This window comes from Cryptomeria japonica, chromosome 10 (genome assembly GCF_030272615.1).
Source record: "Cryptomeria japonica chromosome 10, Sugi_1.0, whole genome shotgun sequence".
Taxonomy (NCBI): domain Eukaryota; kingdom Viridiplantae; phylum Streptophyta; class Pinopsida; order Cupressales; family Cupressaceae; genus Cryptomeria; species Cryptomeria japonica.
The window spans coordinates 796,181,744-796,199,202 of NC_081414.1; the positions used below are offsets into that span (position 1 = coordinate 796,181,744).

Genomic DNA, 17,459 nt, shown 5'->3' on the forward strand with positions numbered 1-17,459 from the left:
TGAGATAAATTACAAAATCAAGTATCTTTGATCATGTTTAATATATTATGAAAAAATATGTAATTGATATGTTGGATTTATAAGGAATAAAATTGAAAAACAACATAGATTTGACACTATAAAAAGAATTCAAAACAATAAATATATCAATTACAATGTGAATTTAAAAATAAGTTTGTTATATGAATTTGGACTGTGGAAGTAATTTAATAACATAAAGTTGTATTTAATTGATAATTGATTTTGATAGAATAAATACTTGAATGTGGTGTTCATATATTTATTTGAAAAAAAAACAAATAGATAATGAGAATATGATTAAGGACCTAAGTTAATTGGACTACTATGGAATTAATAATCTAATAAATGGATAAATGAGAGTTTGAAGTTTTTGTTTAAAGACATAAAAGACTAGTACCACAAAATTTATACATTAAGTGACAGTGTCATTGATCATTAAGAATGCTTTAAATATGTAGACTCTAAATGGGATCAAGTACATCTCATGGATGCCCTACATAATGTAACACATGGATTTATCTTCATGATACAAAAGTTTTATTGACCTCACTTACTACACAAATATTTACAATTAGAAGACCAAAAATTATCTTAATTAACCTTCCACACCTATTCAACATACCCATTGCACACCAAGGTGCAATTGCTAGTAGTATTTGTTGCTAGAAAGATGGTTTGGTTGAGAGCATTCCCGTAATCAGGCACCCTGGAGACAACATTGTAGAGAGGGAAACGGATTGATTTATCCAGGTGAGTTTCTAGAAAATTTCATGCTTTAAGATGAAATGTTATCTGCAAATTTTCTCTCTATTTTCTGATAATCCAAATTCGCAGTGTTGCTTGAGTTTGTTTGTTTTGACCACAATTTTGTCCATTGTACCTTGCATCCATTTGCTGACAAATAAACCTGCGAGGGAAGACTAATCCTAGTCTGCAATAGTTCCATGGCGGCGTGGATAAGCAGGAAACTTAAAATTAAAGAGGGGTCACAGCCAAAATATCCGGCAAAAGGGCTACTGTCGAATCTTTCGCAGCTATTCTGCCAAGAATAAACTTTAAGGGCTAACTATATAATAGCATTGCAAAACCCTGTATGTATGCAGGGTCTTAAAAAACCATGTAGTAACAAAGCAAAAAGGCGTAGGAACATAGAAACTGTGAAATAGAAAGCCGTTGTTGAACATCCAGAATGGACCGGGCGGACTTCATGAGACTAAGGTTCTCCTCCTCTGTCAAGTGGATATTAACAACACCGAGCACACGTCCTCTTCCCAGTTGCGTAGGTAGGATAAGAAAGACCTCTTCTTCAATACTATGAAAACCCTTGGCCAGAACGGAAATCGGGTGGCTCTTTCTCTGGTTACGCAGCAAACTCCTGGCCAAATTAGTCATCGAGTACATTACAGTATCTGAATTTTTAGGGTGAAGGTGTATTAAATTCAATATGCAATGGTGGTTTCTTTTCATTAGCTGGCTATGTGTTTCAATTTATAAAATGCCCAAGGAGAATGCCTGTAAGGAATTTAGGATTTTAATTACTCTTTATTATATTCTATACATTGGCTAAGCAGATTACTATAAGAAAATAAGACTCTTTTATTGACAGGAACTTCACAGTTCCAGATGTTCCTTTTAATCCTTTTACAGAGTCTTTGAGTTTACATGATTCATTTGTCATTTTCTGAATGCCTTTCCAGATTTTTTAAAATAAATCTATTCTGTGCATATACTACAATCATCGCAGTTTACGAGTAACATTTCTTAGCGGCATTCTATCAAACAGTTCACTGTGCCCTGAGGCAGGGAGGATGTTGGCAAAGGTTGTGCAATTTGGCTTTACACCTGCCGATTGCATTTTCTTGAAATTTTCTAAAGCGTTTTCAAGAAATGCATTATGTGCATATCGTGCTATCATGGCCTTCCATAAGACCACATTTCTTTTAGGCATTTTGTCAAACAGTTAGCATTCAGAAGGCTACACTAAATTTCTCTCCAGAATCTCTTCTGGGGCCTGATTGGCCTTGTCGCGGTTTGCTCACAATGTCAGAAGCTGCGAATATTATTTCCAATGTCTTGCTTCTGCACTCACGCATCCTTTATAGTTCAATTAGGGGTCCATATTGATGGATATGGCATCTCTGAATGACACATTTACTGAAGTTTATAGAATGGTTAGGTGAATCTGTGTTTTCATTTTAAAGATAGTTTGTTTTGTCTTCTTAGCAAAACATTTCTTCTGACGGATGAGTTCAGAATAATTTATCACTATTTTCCTTTTCTGATAATTTCATATTCCAGAAAAAGTATTACATTGTAAAACTTTAAATCTTTTTTTATAAATATCACTTATGTTATTCTTCATTGAAAAATTTGGGAGTAACACTTATTAATTATTTTAGACAAGCCTATATCGGGTAAGAAACTGATAAAGAAAGTGGTATGAATACAATTGTTTTGATGTTTTCAATTATATATTTATCAAAATTCCAAACTTCCGAAAATAATTCAAAAAAATCTCAGCACTTATTTTTTTGGAAAAGTTATCATGATTAGATTTTTGTATTGTATTGAAATTCCAGTATTGTGCTTGTAATGATTATTTTTTCTTTTATTGAGATCCTAGCTTGCATTTGAGGTTATAAGTATTTTAACTATAACTGAGACAACAGAGAGAAAAGGATGACTTAATAGTCAAATGTTTCATTGCAAAACTTAAGTTTCTTAATCCATGATCATAGATTACCCATTTGTCCATGCTGATTACTACATCGATTAATTTATCACTCCTATTCAACACTTTCTTCATGTACATTGGTATCAGCTTACAGGGCCTTCATCTTAGTAGTTGCGCACGTGACAGAGATGGATTTCTATGCATTCAAAGCTTTGGTGGAAATTTGACTGCAACGTTTGTTTTTTGTTTTTGAGTCAAATTATATGTGTGATATGAATACTAGATCAATATTTGACAATTAGGAAATATTCATTCATCATGGAAACAAGTTTTTGAAATCATTTGAGATAAAAGTTTGATAAATTTGAATGATTCGGGTCTAATATAACAGTAATTCATTATATTTTTGCATAATTTTATGGTGACCTAACATCACAGAAGCAACAATCATTCAAACCATCGTCAAGTTCAGAATTTCGCTCATTATGGACTATATTTTTAGGAAGGAGTGAATGCTCTAATACTGAGCTTAAATAGTACCATTATGAAAAAAAACTTCCAAAAGAAGGATTATAGAAGCAAACATTTGAGTTCATGAAATGCACTAACCATGCATTTGTTTGCTTGTAGAACAGAAAATTTATGCTTCAAAAACATTCTTAATCCCTAATCAAACTCAAACAGGTAATATTGAGAAGAACCACTTTTCCCTAGCTGCCAAATTGGTGGGGTATCCTCTCGTACTCTTCATCCATCTTTTGCTGCTATATATGGATCATTTTGAATAATATGATGTTTTATATATATGCTTCAATGTCTGCAATCTCCCTAGGTTATCATATCCTAGTTCCTCTGAATTCCTGTTAGCTGCATTTCTTATAAAAAAGAACATTCAAGTTATAACTTTTTGAATTTCCTTCCAAATAAGATCTCAATACCATAAGTGTCTTCCTTTCTTCCCATCTTGATTCTTTGGTTGGTAGAATAAAATTCTAACCTTGCATCTAAATCATTTGACAAAGGCAAAAAAGGGACATGCTAGATAATTTTATAAATTTCAAGTAACAGAATACTTAAATAATTTTAACAAACACATTTGGGATGATAAATAAGTCACATTATTTTGATTTAACTTTCAATAGTTTTACTTCAATATTATTGAATTATGGTTGTGTTTTTAAGCATTTATTTAGTTAAACAAATTATAACGTTGATTTGAGTTGTAATTGTATAATAGAAATATAAGATAATTAATAAAAAATAAAAATATTATTTTTTTTTCAAGAAAATAATCAAATATGAGAGCTAGTTCTTTTTATTTAATCTTTTATATTTTGTATCTTGAAAGGATGTTTTAAATAACTAAAATTATGCATATACTTATATCTATTTAGTGTTTACTGTTTTATTAGCATTTCATGTTCACATGATTATGAATAAAAAAACATCTTGTATAGAATTTAAGTTGTTTTGAACTTTATAGGTTTGTTTTTTATTTTACTTAATTTTTGAGGGCGCTGTTGAAAAGAATTTTAGAAATTTGTTCGGTTAACTATGAAGATTTGAAATTCTGATTTTTAAGCAAAAACAAATATTTTAAGATGAATTGACAATGTAATTGTGCTTCTGTTTTACAGGCTATCTTTTGCACAGGGCAACGTTCTAGTTTCCACACACTTATTGCTCAAGGTGAGTAATGAATTCTTAAATTTGTTCCTTGTTTAGTTCTTCAAATATAATTGCTTTGTTCTTTGTGCATCCATCTGTGGGCTTTCTTGCTCATTTTCATCTCCTTCGATTGCGATTGTCACATTCAACCTATTCAAAAGAGCTATATTTCTGCTACTATATATGGATCATTTTGGGGAAGATTTGAAATTCTGATTTTTAAGTAAAAACAAAAATATCCAGATGGATTGACAATATAATTGTGCTTTTGTTTTGCAGGCTATCTTTTGCGCAGGGCAACGTTCTAGTTTCCACACACTTACTGCTCAAGGTGAGTAATGAATTCTTAAAGTTGTTCCTTGTTTATTTCTTCAAACATAATTGCTTTCCTCTTTGTCTACATTCCATATTTCTAAGTTGGCACTACTACAAATATAAAGTTTCTTAGATTGGTTAACTAGTTTAGTAAAATGCTTGCAAATACTATTCCAAACAAACAAAATGCGTCAGATAACCCAATTATAGTAGAAACATACAAATCACATGACCAACAAAATATGATATCAATTGATGATGCTTTAGACAAGGTACATTGTTTTTGAATTGATTCATTCAACTACAAAGTTGGTGACTGCTTATTTGACACAATACATGTCTTGCTTCATTGTAGATATACACCTAATGAACTAGGTAATGGTCTTGTGGACCATTTCTTACATTGTTTTCATGAAGGTTGTCCTGTAGCTTTGAAGTCTTTTAAACATGAATTACATCCAACAATACTATACGATTTGCATAATATACATGACAAAAATACATATCTATGTAGAATGAGACTTTCGGCAACAGAAATCAATGCCAATGGTGAAATTGGACTTTGGGGTGACACATTTTGTGTCCACTGGTTAGCACGTTGGTTAAATATACCCATATGCATTTGTTCCTTGAAACGCAAAAAAAGATATTTGCATTTCAATAAAGATGCATGTCATGCTCCAATATCAATTCTTTTCCATGACACAAATCCAGCTGCTCGACATTATGAGCCTATCTTTTCAAGGATAAGACATACAATTGCAAATTGCAGAGTGTATAAAATAAGTTTGCCATTTCCAACAAGATCTTCATTCACTACGCACTACTCCTCAAGGTAATGCTAACTTTCCCAAACACATCCATATATCTTGTACTCCTATCATCCTAATTTCTTTATATACCAAACTGAATTATTTTATCATTTTCTAATGAATTGCTCAATTGAATCGATTTTTTTTTTTTACTCATCTTATTATAATGTTATTACTATATTTCATATTTCTCATTGCCATGTCTTAAAGAATTTAGCTATTGTTTTATGTGCCTTAAATGTGATTTTCTGAAATTCTTTCTTGTACTACAACTCACATCATTTACAACATGATTGTCCATGATGATTCCAATCAAAGAGATAGGTGCATAACAAGACTCAAAATTTTTACTTTACGGACTTATAAAACAGTTTATTAACTTTCTTTTTGATGCTTCAACTATTAATACGATGCTAATTTCAATTTTCAAAGTTGGTACATGGTTCCATAATCAGAAGAGCTAAATTTTCCTATATGATTTGTGTTGACATAGATTAATACTGTTATTTTGTTCATCTTGCTAACCATAAAATAGACATTTCATGCTGAAGAACAGAACTGCAACGTCATTTTTGTTCCTTCAATTTAGTTTGAACAGCTCCATCCAACTCCTCATTGTCATGATAATTAGAAGGGAAAGCGAGAGGATTAATCTTCAATAAGCTTCCTGAATCCCTTTTCGACAATGTACACATCAGATTGAAGTTCTGTTGGAATGAATAATATAAATTTTATATTTTTTAAAGATTATTTCTGTATATGCTTAATGATTCTTATTGTTTTGCTTTATGGTATTTTCAATCGGAAGGGTTTCATAAAATAATGTAATGTAACTTGACATAGGAATAATGTCTACAATGTATATTAAAAATAAATAAAAAAGATATCACATAATGATATCAACATTGTTCATGTATATTTGCACATTTCACTTGCTCTCCAACTTTAATAATTAATATCTTTATTTTGTTAATTTTACAGGTTCCCAAATGATTACTACAAACATTCGACGCCATGCTTGCTTTTTGTAAATATAAATCTTGTCCAATCTTCAACTGTATCTAGAACAGACACAACACAACATTGCCTATGATACTTTTCAAATTGCCATTTAATAGTACTTTTAAAGACTCGTTCATAGCAAACTACAACTAGTTATCATTTTTGTACCCAGTATCAACTTTCAAGTATTTTCCAAATTATAATATATAAATACAAAAACCTTTACGATGTCAAATCCAAAGCATGTTTTAATAATATATAATTTATGTTACAAATTATGCATGTATACTCTATTCTTTTAATATTTCAAATGTTTACTGTGCAATTTATTGTTTCACTTTTCTCCACTGTATAATGTTCACTTAATGAGTTAAGATTTGACGAAATGCTCATTATATTTGAATTTGACACACGCAATTCTTAGTTTTGACCATCTCTCGCACCTCTGGGTGCTGTCAGCTAGAAAATTCTAATAAATATTAAACTGAACACATTCAGAACATGCACAAAATACCTGTACGCTACCCCTAAGTAATTAAAATTACATTTTATAAATCAGTGATTGTATATTGGAAGTTTCATTTAACTCCAATATCCCTATATCAAAGACTTAATTGAACCACAAAATGCACATTATTGCCTTTATTTTCTCCAGCAAAGTCTTTACTCTCCATTCTCTATCTTCCATTCTCAAATCCAATACTTCATTCCCCCATCATTTGCAAAAGGCAGGGACTATAGCTCCATCAGAGCTCTTGTTTATTTTTATTTCAAAAATTTAATAATATCCCATACTTTATAGTGTATCGTTCTAATATTTTTTGTAGGCAACCCAGAACATACGGAGTAAATAAAATCTGACAGACGTACAAATTGCGTGCGAATATTTGTTGTCCCAAATTCTGCAAAAAAATTGCCCATTGAATGCTTACAGTAGATTTTAATCATCTCTTGGTTTCGGAAATCCTATTTTCACTGTGATCTACCATTCTCCTGCTCATCAAAAAACACTGGAATTCCGTCTTGATCTAAAACATTATTCGCGAACATAGACCACAACATTTTCACAGTATTTTCAGCTCCGCAATAAGATTTGTCAGGTAAGAAATTCTTTTATTTGTCTTCGATTTTTTTTAAGTTCTACTTTATTTGCCAGCTATCTTTTGCGTTTTGAACAGCCGGTGGCACCATTCATAGAACTCATCACCACAAATTTCCAAACGATTTCCGTTGTGAAACTCCGCGCTTTTGTTAAAAAAATCCAATAATTCAAAGTGGGGTTTCCGAAATAGAACGCCATAAGTTGCATCAACAAAATTTAATACAAAATAAATATCTTGTGATTTTTGTCTCTGTCATTCGCTAAAGTCTTTCAAATTCGAATCTAATAGCTACTATTTATCCTGGTGACAAATTTTTTAAAATTTCGGTGAAATTTCTTCCTTCAGAAGGTTTTCGCCATCTGCATATACAAAAATCTAGATCTGTAAATTTGTTTATACTGGAACCACGAAACCACAAACTGTGATAATGCCCTAACTCTCCCTTTTCCCTTTCTTGTAAACCTGTTGTAGATCTCCCGACTGTTGCTCGCTAATTAAACCCTAAATTTTTACAATCATAATTTGTACGGCATATCAATTAGGTCTCTTTTAATTCTCTCAAAAAATATGTTAAATTGAAATTAATTGCTTAATAATGTGTACATTCTACGGTTTGATTTCATTTTTCCTATACATTTTCTTTCCATTTAATTTTATAGTTTAAATTCGTTTAAGGATTTAATTTTTATTTATCCTCATTTATCGATCAAACTGTTAACCTGGGTAAAATTACTTATCATAAAATTAGTTAAGTTATTCAAATTAAAAAAGAGTAGGTGCCTTGATTATTTATCGACGATTGCTGGGTAGTGTTGATGTGTTTTTCATACACATGCGAACACAAAATAAAATACCCAAAAGTATCTTATCCTCCCTTGAACAAAGTTACTCAAATGCTGAAGATTGGCTTGAGGATCACTTGAGATAACTCCAAAGTTCTGGTATGTCGGGTCTCGATGTGTGGATAAGCTTGTTGGTTTGATGTGATTATGTTGGGATCACAAAGGGGGAATGCTTGAATCGCTGGAACTTAGATCCTAACTATTAGTTGGGAGAATAAAGAAAGAGCAAAAGGCATAAGGTTTAGGGAGTTTATTCTAATCCTAAGAATGCAAGAGAATGAGTGAATGATTCGATGGAATCCTACTGGGCAAAGTCTCACCATCAAACCGAACAATTTGACACAAGCTCAGTGCAATCTTCTAAGGGATAATTCAAAGATATTCAAATCATTAACATCAGGGATTGATTACTGTTGACGTGTATTTTATACACCATCATACACAGAATAAAATACCAATAGGCATCTTATCCTCTCTTGAGAAAATAGTCTCTAACTGCTGAAGATTCGCATAAAGGATCAGTTAGGAAGACTCCAAGGTTCTTTTGGTAGGGTCTCTACGTGTGGACAAGCTCCAGTGGTATGATGTGATTTGCTGGGATCACAAGGGGACTTACATGTGATGATTGAACTTCCGATCTGCTTTGCTGGACACAGGCTCTTACTAACTTGGATTTGAAAAAAATGAAAAAAGGATAAGGGCGAAGAGAGGATCTAATCCTAATACTAAGAATGTAGGAGCAATGATTTGATTTTTGATGAAACTCTAACTAGGTCTTGTTTTGACATCAATGGACCATCTCCACAAGGCTAGTGCGATCTTCTAAGGGAAGCTTTATGATGTTCAAATCATCACCGCAGGCATAGATACCATCCAAGTTGATGCATATCAATGTTGAAGCGACAAATTGAAATTGAGCTTAGGCTGAACGATTCCAGTTGACTACACAAGGCAAATCTGCAATCAACAAACTGCTAGTAGTATGGATATACGAATTCCACCATCAATCAATCACATTTCCTCCATTCATCTAATCATCTACCATCTAGGATTGAAGACTCAACAAGAAACCATGCAAATTGCAAGAAACGACACACTTCACCATTACTTCAATGAAAATGGAGTTTGTTTACAATCAATGGCAACAATTTCTTGCCTTGTCCTCCTATTCTACTCTAATTGCTTCCAACTATTCTCTAACTATTCTAACTATTTACATACTATCTCTAACAATTGCTAATTAGCCTTTACAAATGAAATGCCTGGGCTTATATAGTGCCCACAATACAATTTGGTGGCTTAGATCAATTCAAGATCAATGGCCAAGATTTTACAATGAAAACCCTAATTAGGGTTTGTTACAACCATTACATAACATTTAATGCTTGACCAATGATAAAATTGTATTGCTTGGACACATGTCCCTTCTAGAAAAATCGACCAATGGATAGCCAGGGTAGGTACATCGGAGTTTGTGCCACCTTCCATGAGTTAAGTACATTGAATCTGGACATGCTGAGATGGACCTCACTGATTGGAGACGTGATGACTAGGATGCCACCTCATCTGACACTTGTAACTTTGGTAAATATTCAACTTGATGTTGTTGAGAAGCTTGCTTTAATTAATTCATCTAGAATTATTTGCTTCTTCAACGAGCCCTTGTTCTAACTCCTTGTGTCCTTGATGTGCAGGATGATGTACCTCGCCTTGGAACGCTAGATTGAAAGAGGTCGCCCTTGGCTTGGCTTGATCGTCCTGGCGAAGACCGTCCTTGATCCGGCTTGATTTTCCTTGATGAGATCTCCATTTGATGCCTACACAACATTTCAAAATTAGAAACGTGATTTTGCAATATATAACATAGATTAGAGAGCAAATTTTAGGAAACTTAATGATAAGTCCTTTATTAATCATTTCCTAAAAACGATTGAGCTTATTGAAATTCAAAATTTCAAAATTCAAAATTTAAGCTATGATGATCAACGTTCAAAATCAATAAAACAAATATCGCCATACCTCAGTTGAGAGCTTAACTCTAAAATGCAAAATAAAGGAATTCTCCTAGGCAAAAATCAAAATTTGATGGCTTCAACGTGATCTTGAAGGATAATGAACGTCCTCTTTGTCAATTCGCCATCCTTGGGGATATCTCTGACGTGGTCTTCAATGTCCTTGGCAAGTTCGCCTAACTTGAAACTCAAACTCCTTTGATAATGCTTGTGCCTTCCTATTGATAAGACTCGCACCTTGAACACAATTCGCACCTTCTCTTGAATGATAATTTCGCCCTTCCTTTGTATGAAATTCGCTCCTCTTTTGCCTTCTCCAAGTCGCATATGAGAGATGATAAATGATGATGTGAAAATGAAGTTTTCACCTTCCCTTTATAAGCGCTTACCATCACAATTACCTTAAGGCCGACTTGTGTAAAAAATAAGGCAATTTAAATGATTTTTAATAAATAACAAGGCCGACTCTCACAAACCAAGCGCTCCTTTTGATTTTTTATTAAATTAATAATTAATTATTAAATGCCTTTATTATTTAAATTGTCAAATTCGATTTTTTATAAAGGCAAAAATAATTAATAAATATCAAGCGCAAATTTTAAATGCCATTTTTAATTAAATTTTCAATCCATCGACTTTAGCATTTAAAATAAATTTAAAGAAATGTGTTTGAGCGCCAAATTTTGAAGATGAAAATTGCGTACCTCATCGCCCTGGTCCCTGACTGAGGGACAGGAGCGATCCATCAACCTTGTCTCGATACTTGCACTTTTAACGTTCAAAGTCTTGGAGTGTCTTGAATTTGGAGGAACGGCAATATAATCATCATATCGCCCTGGTCCCTTGGAGAGGGACAGGAGCGAATTTGTACTTGTAGTCTCCATCACACTTCGTCAGCTTCCAAATTTATCTTCAACGGTCTCGTAATGTCCCCTTTCATTCATCCATGCCTTGGAATTCATTGTAACTTGGCAAGAAATTTGTCTAAGACAAAAATCGCTCTGGTCCCTTGGAGAGGGACAGGAGCGAACTTGGGCATTTGGGTCCCTTGTTGACGTTTGATAATCTTCAATTTGTCTTCAATGGGTTCAATTCATCTCCTTTCTTGCCTTCAAACATAAAACTTGCTTGATCTTTGCCCAGATCGTACCTTATGAAGAATTTCGCTCTGGTCCTTCAGCGAGGGACAGGAGCGAATTTGACCCTCTAGGCAAAAACTTCATCATTTCGTTGTTTTTGATCAAGTCTGGATGCTCTATCATGCTCATTTCGTCCTTCACCATGCCTTTGATGTCTCGATTCGTCCAAACAAGGTCAGGAATGGCTCAACTAAGCATTTTCGCTTTGGTCCCTTGGTGAGGGACACGAGTGATTCGCCTTGGTCCCTTGGAGAGGGACAGGAGCGCTTTTCGCTCTGGACCCTTGGAGAAGGACACGAGCGAAATTTGACTTTTCGAACTCTCTATCAGGATAAATTTTATGGAATATAACATTTAAGTATAAGAATACTTTAAGTTATATTCCATATATACTTTCAGGATGTTTGAGAGTGGTTTCAGACCTCCAGGAGTTATATTGCAAAATCTAGTTTTTGGAGGTTTTTTCAGTTTCCAGACTTAGTCAAATTCAGGATCAGGGCATTCCAGACTTAGCCAAATTTCAGGATCAGGACCTCACTCAAGCCGGACTTGCTATCCTATGTGATCCCCTGGGCGACGTTCAAAATGCAAAGGCCAACTAACAAAACCCTAAAAAACCTAGAAAACAAACCCTAAAAAGCAAAAAACATGGGTCCCCATTTGCAATGGGGCGATGTGTGAAAACGTCACAACAATTACCATTCAAGTTAATGCATAAACAATGGATGTATAATAATTTGAAGTTAAACTCATATCATTCCAGTTGACCACGCAAGGCACACTTACAATCAGCAAGAGGCTAGTGGTATGGACTAAACGGATTCCACACAAATGCATTCGACAATTTCTTTCATCCAATCTAATCAACATGAAAGTAAGTTGAGAAGTAAAGACCATGCAAATTGTTGAAGTAACAAATCAAATTCACCATGACTTCAATGAAATCAGTTGCTCTTTACAACAAGGTTTGGCAACAATCTTTGCCTTCTCCTAATAGCAATCTTTGCTTTCTCCTAATTTAACGTTGGAAATTTAAAGGTCAAGAAGATGAGTTTGACTCAAACACTATACAGTTGAACCCTGATAGCAATATCATAATTTGACTTGCTGTAGAAAATACCTCCTACTTATCAGCTCTCACCTTCCTTATTGATGGTACATTTTATTGATTACTAATAAATTACACTAAAACTTGCAAATAAAAATATAAATACACTACACATTCACTATGTTTCCTCTAGCCACTACACTCGCACTTTCAACATCAACAAAAACATTACACTTTTGGCAGGAACTTGACGCACTGCATCTCTTGTTTTATAGATATATCTAATAGTATAAATATATTATAACATCTCATTTTTAATAGAGATATATATTATCTTAAAAATCTGGCATGCGAGGATTAATGCGGATAAAAAAGGGAAAGGAGAAACGTGGACAAAAATATTGAATTTGTGAACTTCAGACTTTCAGGCGTTGAGGTAAGCAACGCATCCTATTCTAGCAATGTTCACTCCTATGTTAATATCTGCATTTCTAAGATGCAAGTATCAGAGGAGACTTGTTTAGTTTCTCAATTGTCATTATCTTTTTGATTTTTTCCCAAGAACGTGGGGATTTGATCCGAGAGTAGAGTATGGAACTGTGTTGAAATTTTTAAAATCATACATAATTTGTAACCCTTAGAATATGAGTTCAGAATGGTTCAAATTGATTTTAATCTTTAAGATACTTATAAACCAGTCAAGTTCAAGCAGCAGGAATATTTGTTATGGATGATGTATATAGAGAAGATTTTCTGTTTGTTTCAACTGTTTAAGGTTTTGGGCTGCAACTCCTTTCCTGTTTGCACCAGAAATTGAATGTGAATCAAATGAAATGCATAGGAAACATGAAATGACCATCGTTTAGGGTTTCATGGACGTATTTTATGGTCAAAAACTTAAAAGATATGCATCGGAAGTTTCGTCCACCACTAGAATCACCATGGAAACCCCATGGAAACCATTCCAACCACAAAAAAACCATATGTATCCTGATTCCACAAGTGTTTCATTTCCAGGATGAATCTTGTTCAGGTGCACAGAGTTTTTCTGCCAATATGGTAGCATAGATTTAATATGATAGTAAAGAAATAAACTCACCCACGTCGACACCTGTAGCTTCCATAAACCAGCATATGTTTACATGTTATTCTTTGGAGGATAAGATACAAAGCATATTGCATGGTATTATTTGCAGTGTTATGTATTAGTTTTGGTGGGTGTTTATATGTTCTTGTTTGTATCAGGTTTATTCTTCGTTTGACAAGTAGCTCTGTATTTCCATGTTTGAGTGTGGTTGAGAGCCATAATAGAACCCTCTGTAATTTATCTTAAAAAATTCGACAGTGGTCTTCAGCATAGTTTCTTGTGTTATGATTTCTTACAGACCAACGTAGATGAGATCTTTTCAACAATTGGTTGTGTTGTATCTATCTTTTCAGTATGAAGGGAAAATAAATGGTCCAGATAGTCCTACACTGCTAAAGTTTTCACATTCTAACAACACATCCTCGTTTGAAATATTTTACCTAGCAATCAAATTATTTAGTTGATTACCCAATATTCTTGATCAGTGATAGGACCGCACTAAATCTATCTAAAAATGCATTGACCACACACTTTCACAATCCAAAAAATTATCTTCACAGCCTAAATCGGAGTCAACGAGTGCTAAGAAATTTAAGCATACATAAATTTAGTACAACCAACTAAACAAAGAAAAATAAGGCTGAAAAATTCACTAAAATCATATAAAGAAAGAAAACACACAAAGCCAAGCCCTGGTGGTAATTAATGTCTTGCTGTAGCTAACTAACACCGTCGATGATGCAAGGGAAATGAACTCATTAAAGCTAAAATGCTCACCGGACCCCAAAATTTATTTGACAGAGGGAAACTTTGCAATCTTAAAAATGAAAAATTTCACAATCGGGTTTATTTTCGGGTCTCAACAAAATATAGCATTTTGAGAATTATAGTAAATAAGAAAGATTAAAAGAATAAATTTAAAACTCATGTATTTGCAAAGAAGCTTGAGCTCATCCTCTTTGAGATGATCAAATAGTATTTTTGTTGGTTCTTTGGCTTTAATTGTGCAGCATTCTTTCTTCTCTTTGTTGGGCATTCCCTTACAAAATGACTCTTTTTGAATTTGAAACCTATCTTCGGCGTGTAATTGCGAAGGCCGAAATCTGGGTGTTGAAAAATTGGCACCCCAAGTTACACACCAACAAATGGCACTCATACGAGGACAAAAGTCATGTTTGGACACTGATAGTTTTCAAGCACCTTGCAATTCTCGAAACCCTAGCTCTTGACCCGGAGGTAAAGGATGAAATATTGCAAGACTGCAGAGAGTTTTCTCAAGGGGAAAATTATTATAAAAAGGCTGGCTGTGCTTGAAAAAGGGGTATTTGCTCTACACACCAGAAAATTGAGCATGATCGCTGCTTTATGACCAGATAAAGACAAACAAAAACAACTGTCACATTTTTCCCATCTGAAAATTCTTGACGTGAAACCGGCATCAGAATTGTAAAAACTGGCGTGAGACAATTGTATCCTCTATCAACAAAATATCCTGGCAAAATTTCCACAGAAGCTAATCTTCTAGACTGCATAAAATGACAAACCAAAAACAATATAGAACAATTCTGCAACTACTACACTATTTAGGTTGTTCATAGATACATCAAAGCTGAAAAAATCACTCACCATAAAAATATAATTTGTCTCTGGCACATGACACCCTGTATGGAAAAGTTTCATCAGATCATGGAATTAACCATGTATATCTCCATAAACAGTCAATGGACTATTGACAGGTTGTACATTTGATTCCTCCACCAATATTTCTTTGACCTTTATCATGAAAACAATCTATGATTTAAAAAAGAAAAAAAAAACTTAACACTTGCCAGATTTAATTTTGTTTAGTCCTAGATGTAGAATAGAAACAGAAGTCAGCCTTCTTGAGAGGAACTTTTAATGTGTGGGTTCCCTATCTGTTTGAGCTTCTCAGGTACCAACAGCATCAACAGAGACAATGCATGTATTAAGTGATGGTTATGGCCATAAGGTTTGAATATCCAACAGGTTTGGTGTCTATGCTTGTCTATGAGTGCAAGGGCCCCTTTTCACCCACTTTGTATGAGAGTTTCCTTCAAATGTTTATAGTTGAAAATTCATTGGCTACTTGTCTTTCATGAATGCAAAGATTATTATTGCTTGCAATTGCTTATAATGGGGAAGTATGAGCCCCTTCCATTACTACAAATGGCTTCATAGATAAAGCATGCAAACTGTAACAGTATTAAAGATATTCCTGCTGCCTGGGACAAGGCTTCCAACCTATTTCTGGGCGAAATTCCTTTTTCTATAGATGTCACTACTTCAGTTGTTATTCTCTTGGATGAATGTGTATTATAAGTATCTTGACAGTAGGAGGATTCTCTTTGGTTGGGAAGTTTGCAAGATAACCTATGGATGAAGCTAAGCATTCTAGGCGGAATAGTAAAGAGTGAATATTTCTTTACCCTCGATATCCTTTCTGGAGCATGGCATCTTTCTTTTGTACTTCAAATCTGCAACAGAGCATAATTTTGTCTGGGATGATGGCCTGCGGTTAAGTACCAAATCAGGTTTGTGGCTTCGTCCTAGGGAAATATTTTTTACCTTGGTTGAGTCACTTTCTCAAAAATTCTAATTTGGATTCATTCTATAATCTCCCACTTGTTTGTAGAAAGGCCAAGGTGATCCATCTTCTCTCTGAAAAAGGTAGGAGAGCTTGTAAGATTGGAATAGGATGAGAATATTTCGTCAAACAAGTCTACTGTCTTCTCTAGTAAAGCTGTATGGAGGCTTGGGACATTAGTTAACCATAAAGGAGGATAGTTGCTATTGCCATGAAAGACATTCTCATGCTCCCACCATGATGCATCTCCACCATACTTAAAAGAGTGAAAAATAATAAAATATTGATGTGCGTCAATAGGCAGAAAATGGTCTTATTGATAAGTTTGCCATTTTCTATTTTCTAATCCGATCACAGTGGAGTCCATTCTCTAATCGGCAATTTGTGAGATTTAACAAACCACTTAAGAAGTCCGGTTTCCAAGAGTCACGTAAGATGTAGAGGTATGTGCTTAAGTGGAACAAAGGCAACCATTTACTAAGTCAAAAGGCAACAGTCATAAGACACCGCCTTTAGGAGGGATGTGGCCATGGAAATGCATAACCATCCAAGATTTATTGATGGATATACATTGTAGATCGATACTTGAAGGAGACCACTAAGTCATCAGGATCAGGATCATTATAATCTGCAATCTGCATTCATCAGATCAGATTGGAAAATATAGAGAACAACAAACACATAAATATATATATGAGAAGGAATAGAATACTGATTTACGGGCAGATCATTATTATGAAAATAGTCAGTATCATGGATTATGTTACAAATGTTGACTAACATGATTGCAGGATTTATCTTGTTAAAATATGATTGCAGGATTTATCTTGTTAAAGCCATTTCAATTGGTAAATTTATACTTTTAACTGTATTACATTTCTTATTTTAATTGAACTTGCGGTTTTAGGGCAAAATATAGGAAAATCCCAAAAGAGGACATTGCAAATTTAAAGCTTAATACAAATTTGAAAATATTTAACTTATATTCTGCTATAATCTTTCTTCCAATCTGCAGCTTCCTTACTGGTATAGTTGTCTTGAAATTTCTTCTAAATTTGTGTCTAAAGTTGGGAGTTTTCTTCCTCTAACATGGCAAGAGAAATTCAGGGTTTTTGTCCTTAACTTTAAGTC

The 17,459-nt window shown here is 33.8% G+C and overlaps 1 protein-coding gene across 6 annotated transcripts in view; it reads left to right on the forward strand.

Annotated features, from left to right (window-relative positions):
• Positions 1 to 617: 617 nt before the first annotated feature.
• LOC131072250 (general transcription and DNA repair factor IIH subunit TFB2) overlaps positions 618 to 17,459 on the forward strand; it is a 167,583-nt gene continuing 150,741 nt past the window's right edge. For 2 of the 6 annotated variants that reach the window (XM_058008368.2, XM_058008371.2), the window contains exons 1-3: positions 618 to 771; positions 4,333 to 4,384; positions 4,643 to 4,694. Coding sequence is in view for 3 of the 6 variants with exons in the window: in XM_058008367.2 (XP_057864350.1) it covers positions 2,894 to 2,910; positions 4,333 to 4,384; positions 4,643 to 4,694 (121 nt within the window). In the remaining 3 variants the exon portion in view is untranslated. Of the gene's footprint in view, positions 772 to 835; positions 1,305 to 2,814; positions 2,911 to 4,332; positions 4,385 to 4,642; positions 4,695 to 17,459 lie in introns of those variants that run through there. The other 4 variants (XM_058008367.2, XM_058008370.2, XM_058008369.2 and 1 more) reach the window with 3 other exon arrangements.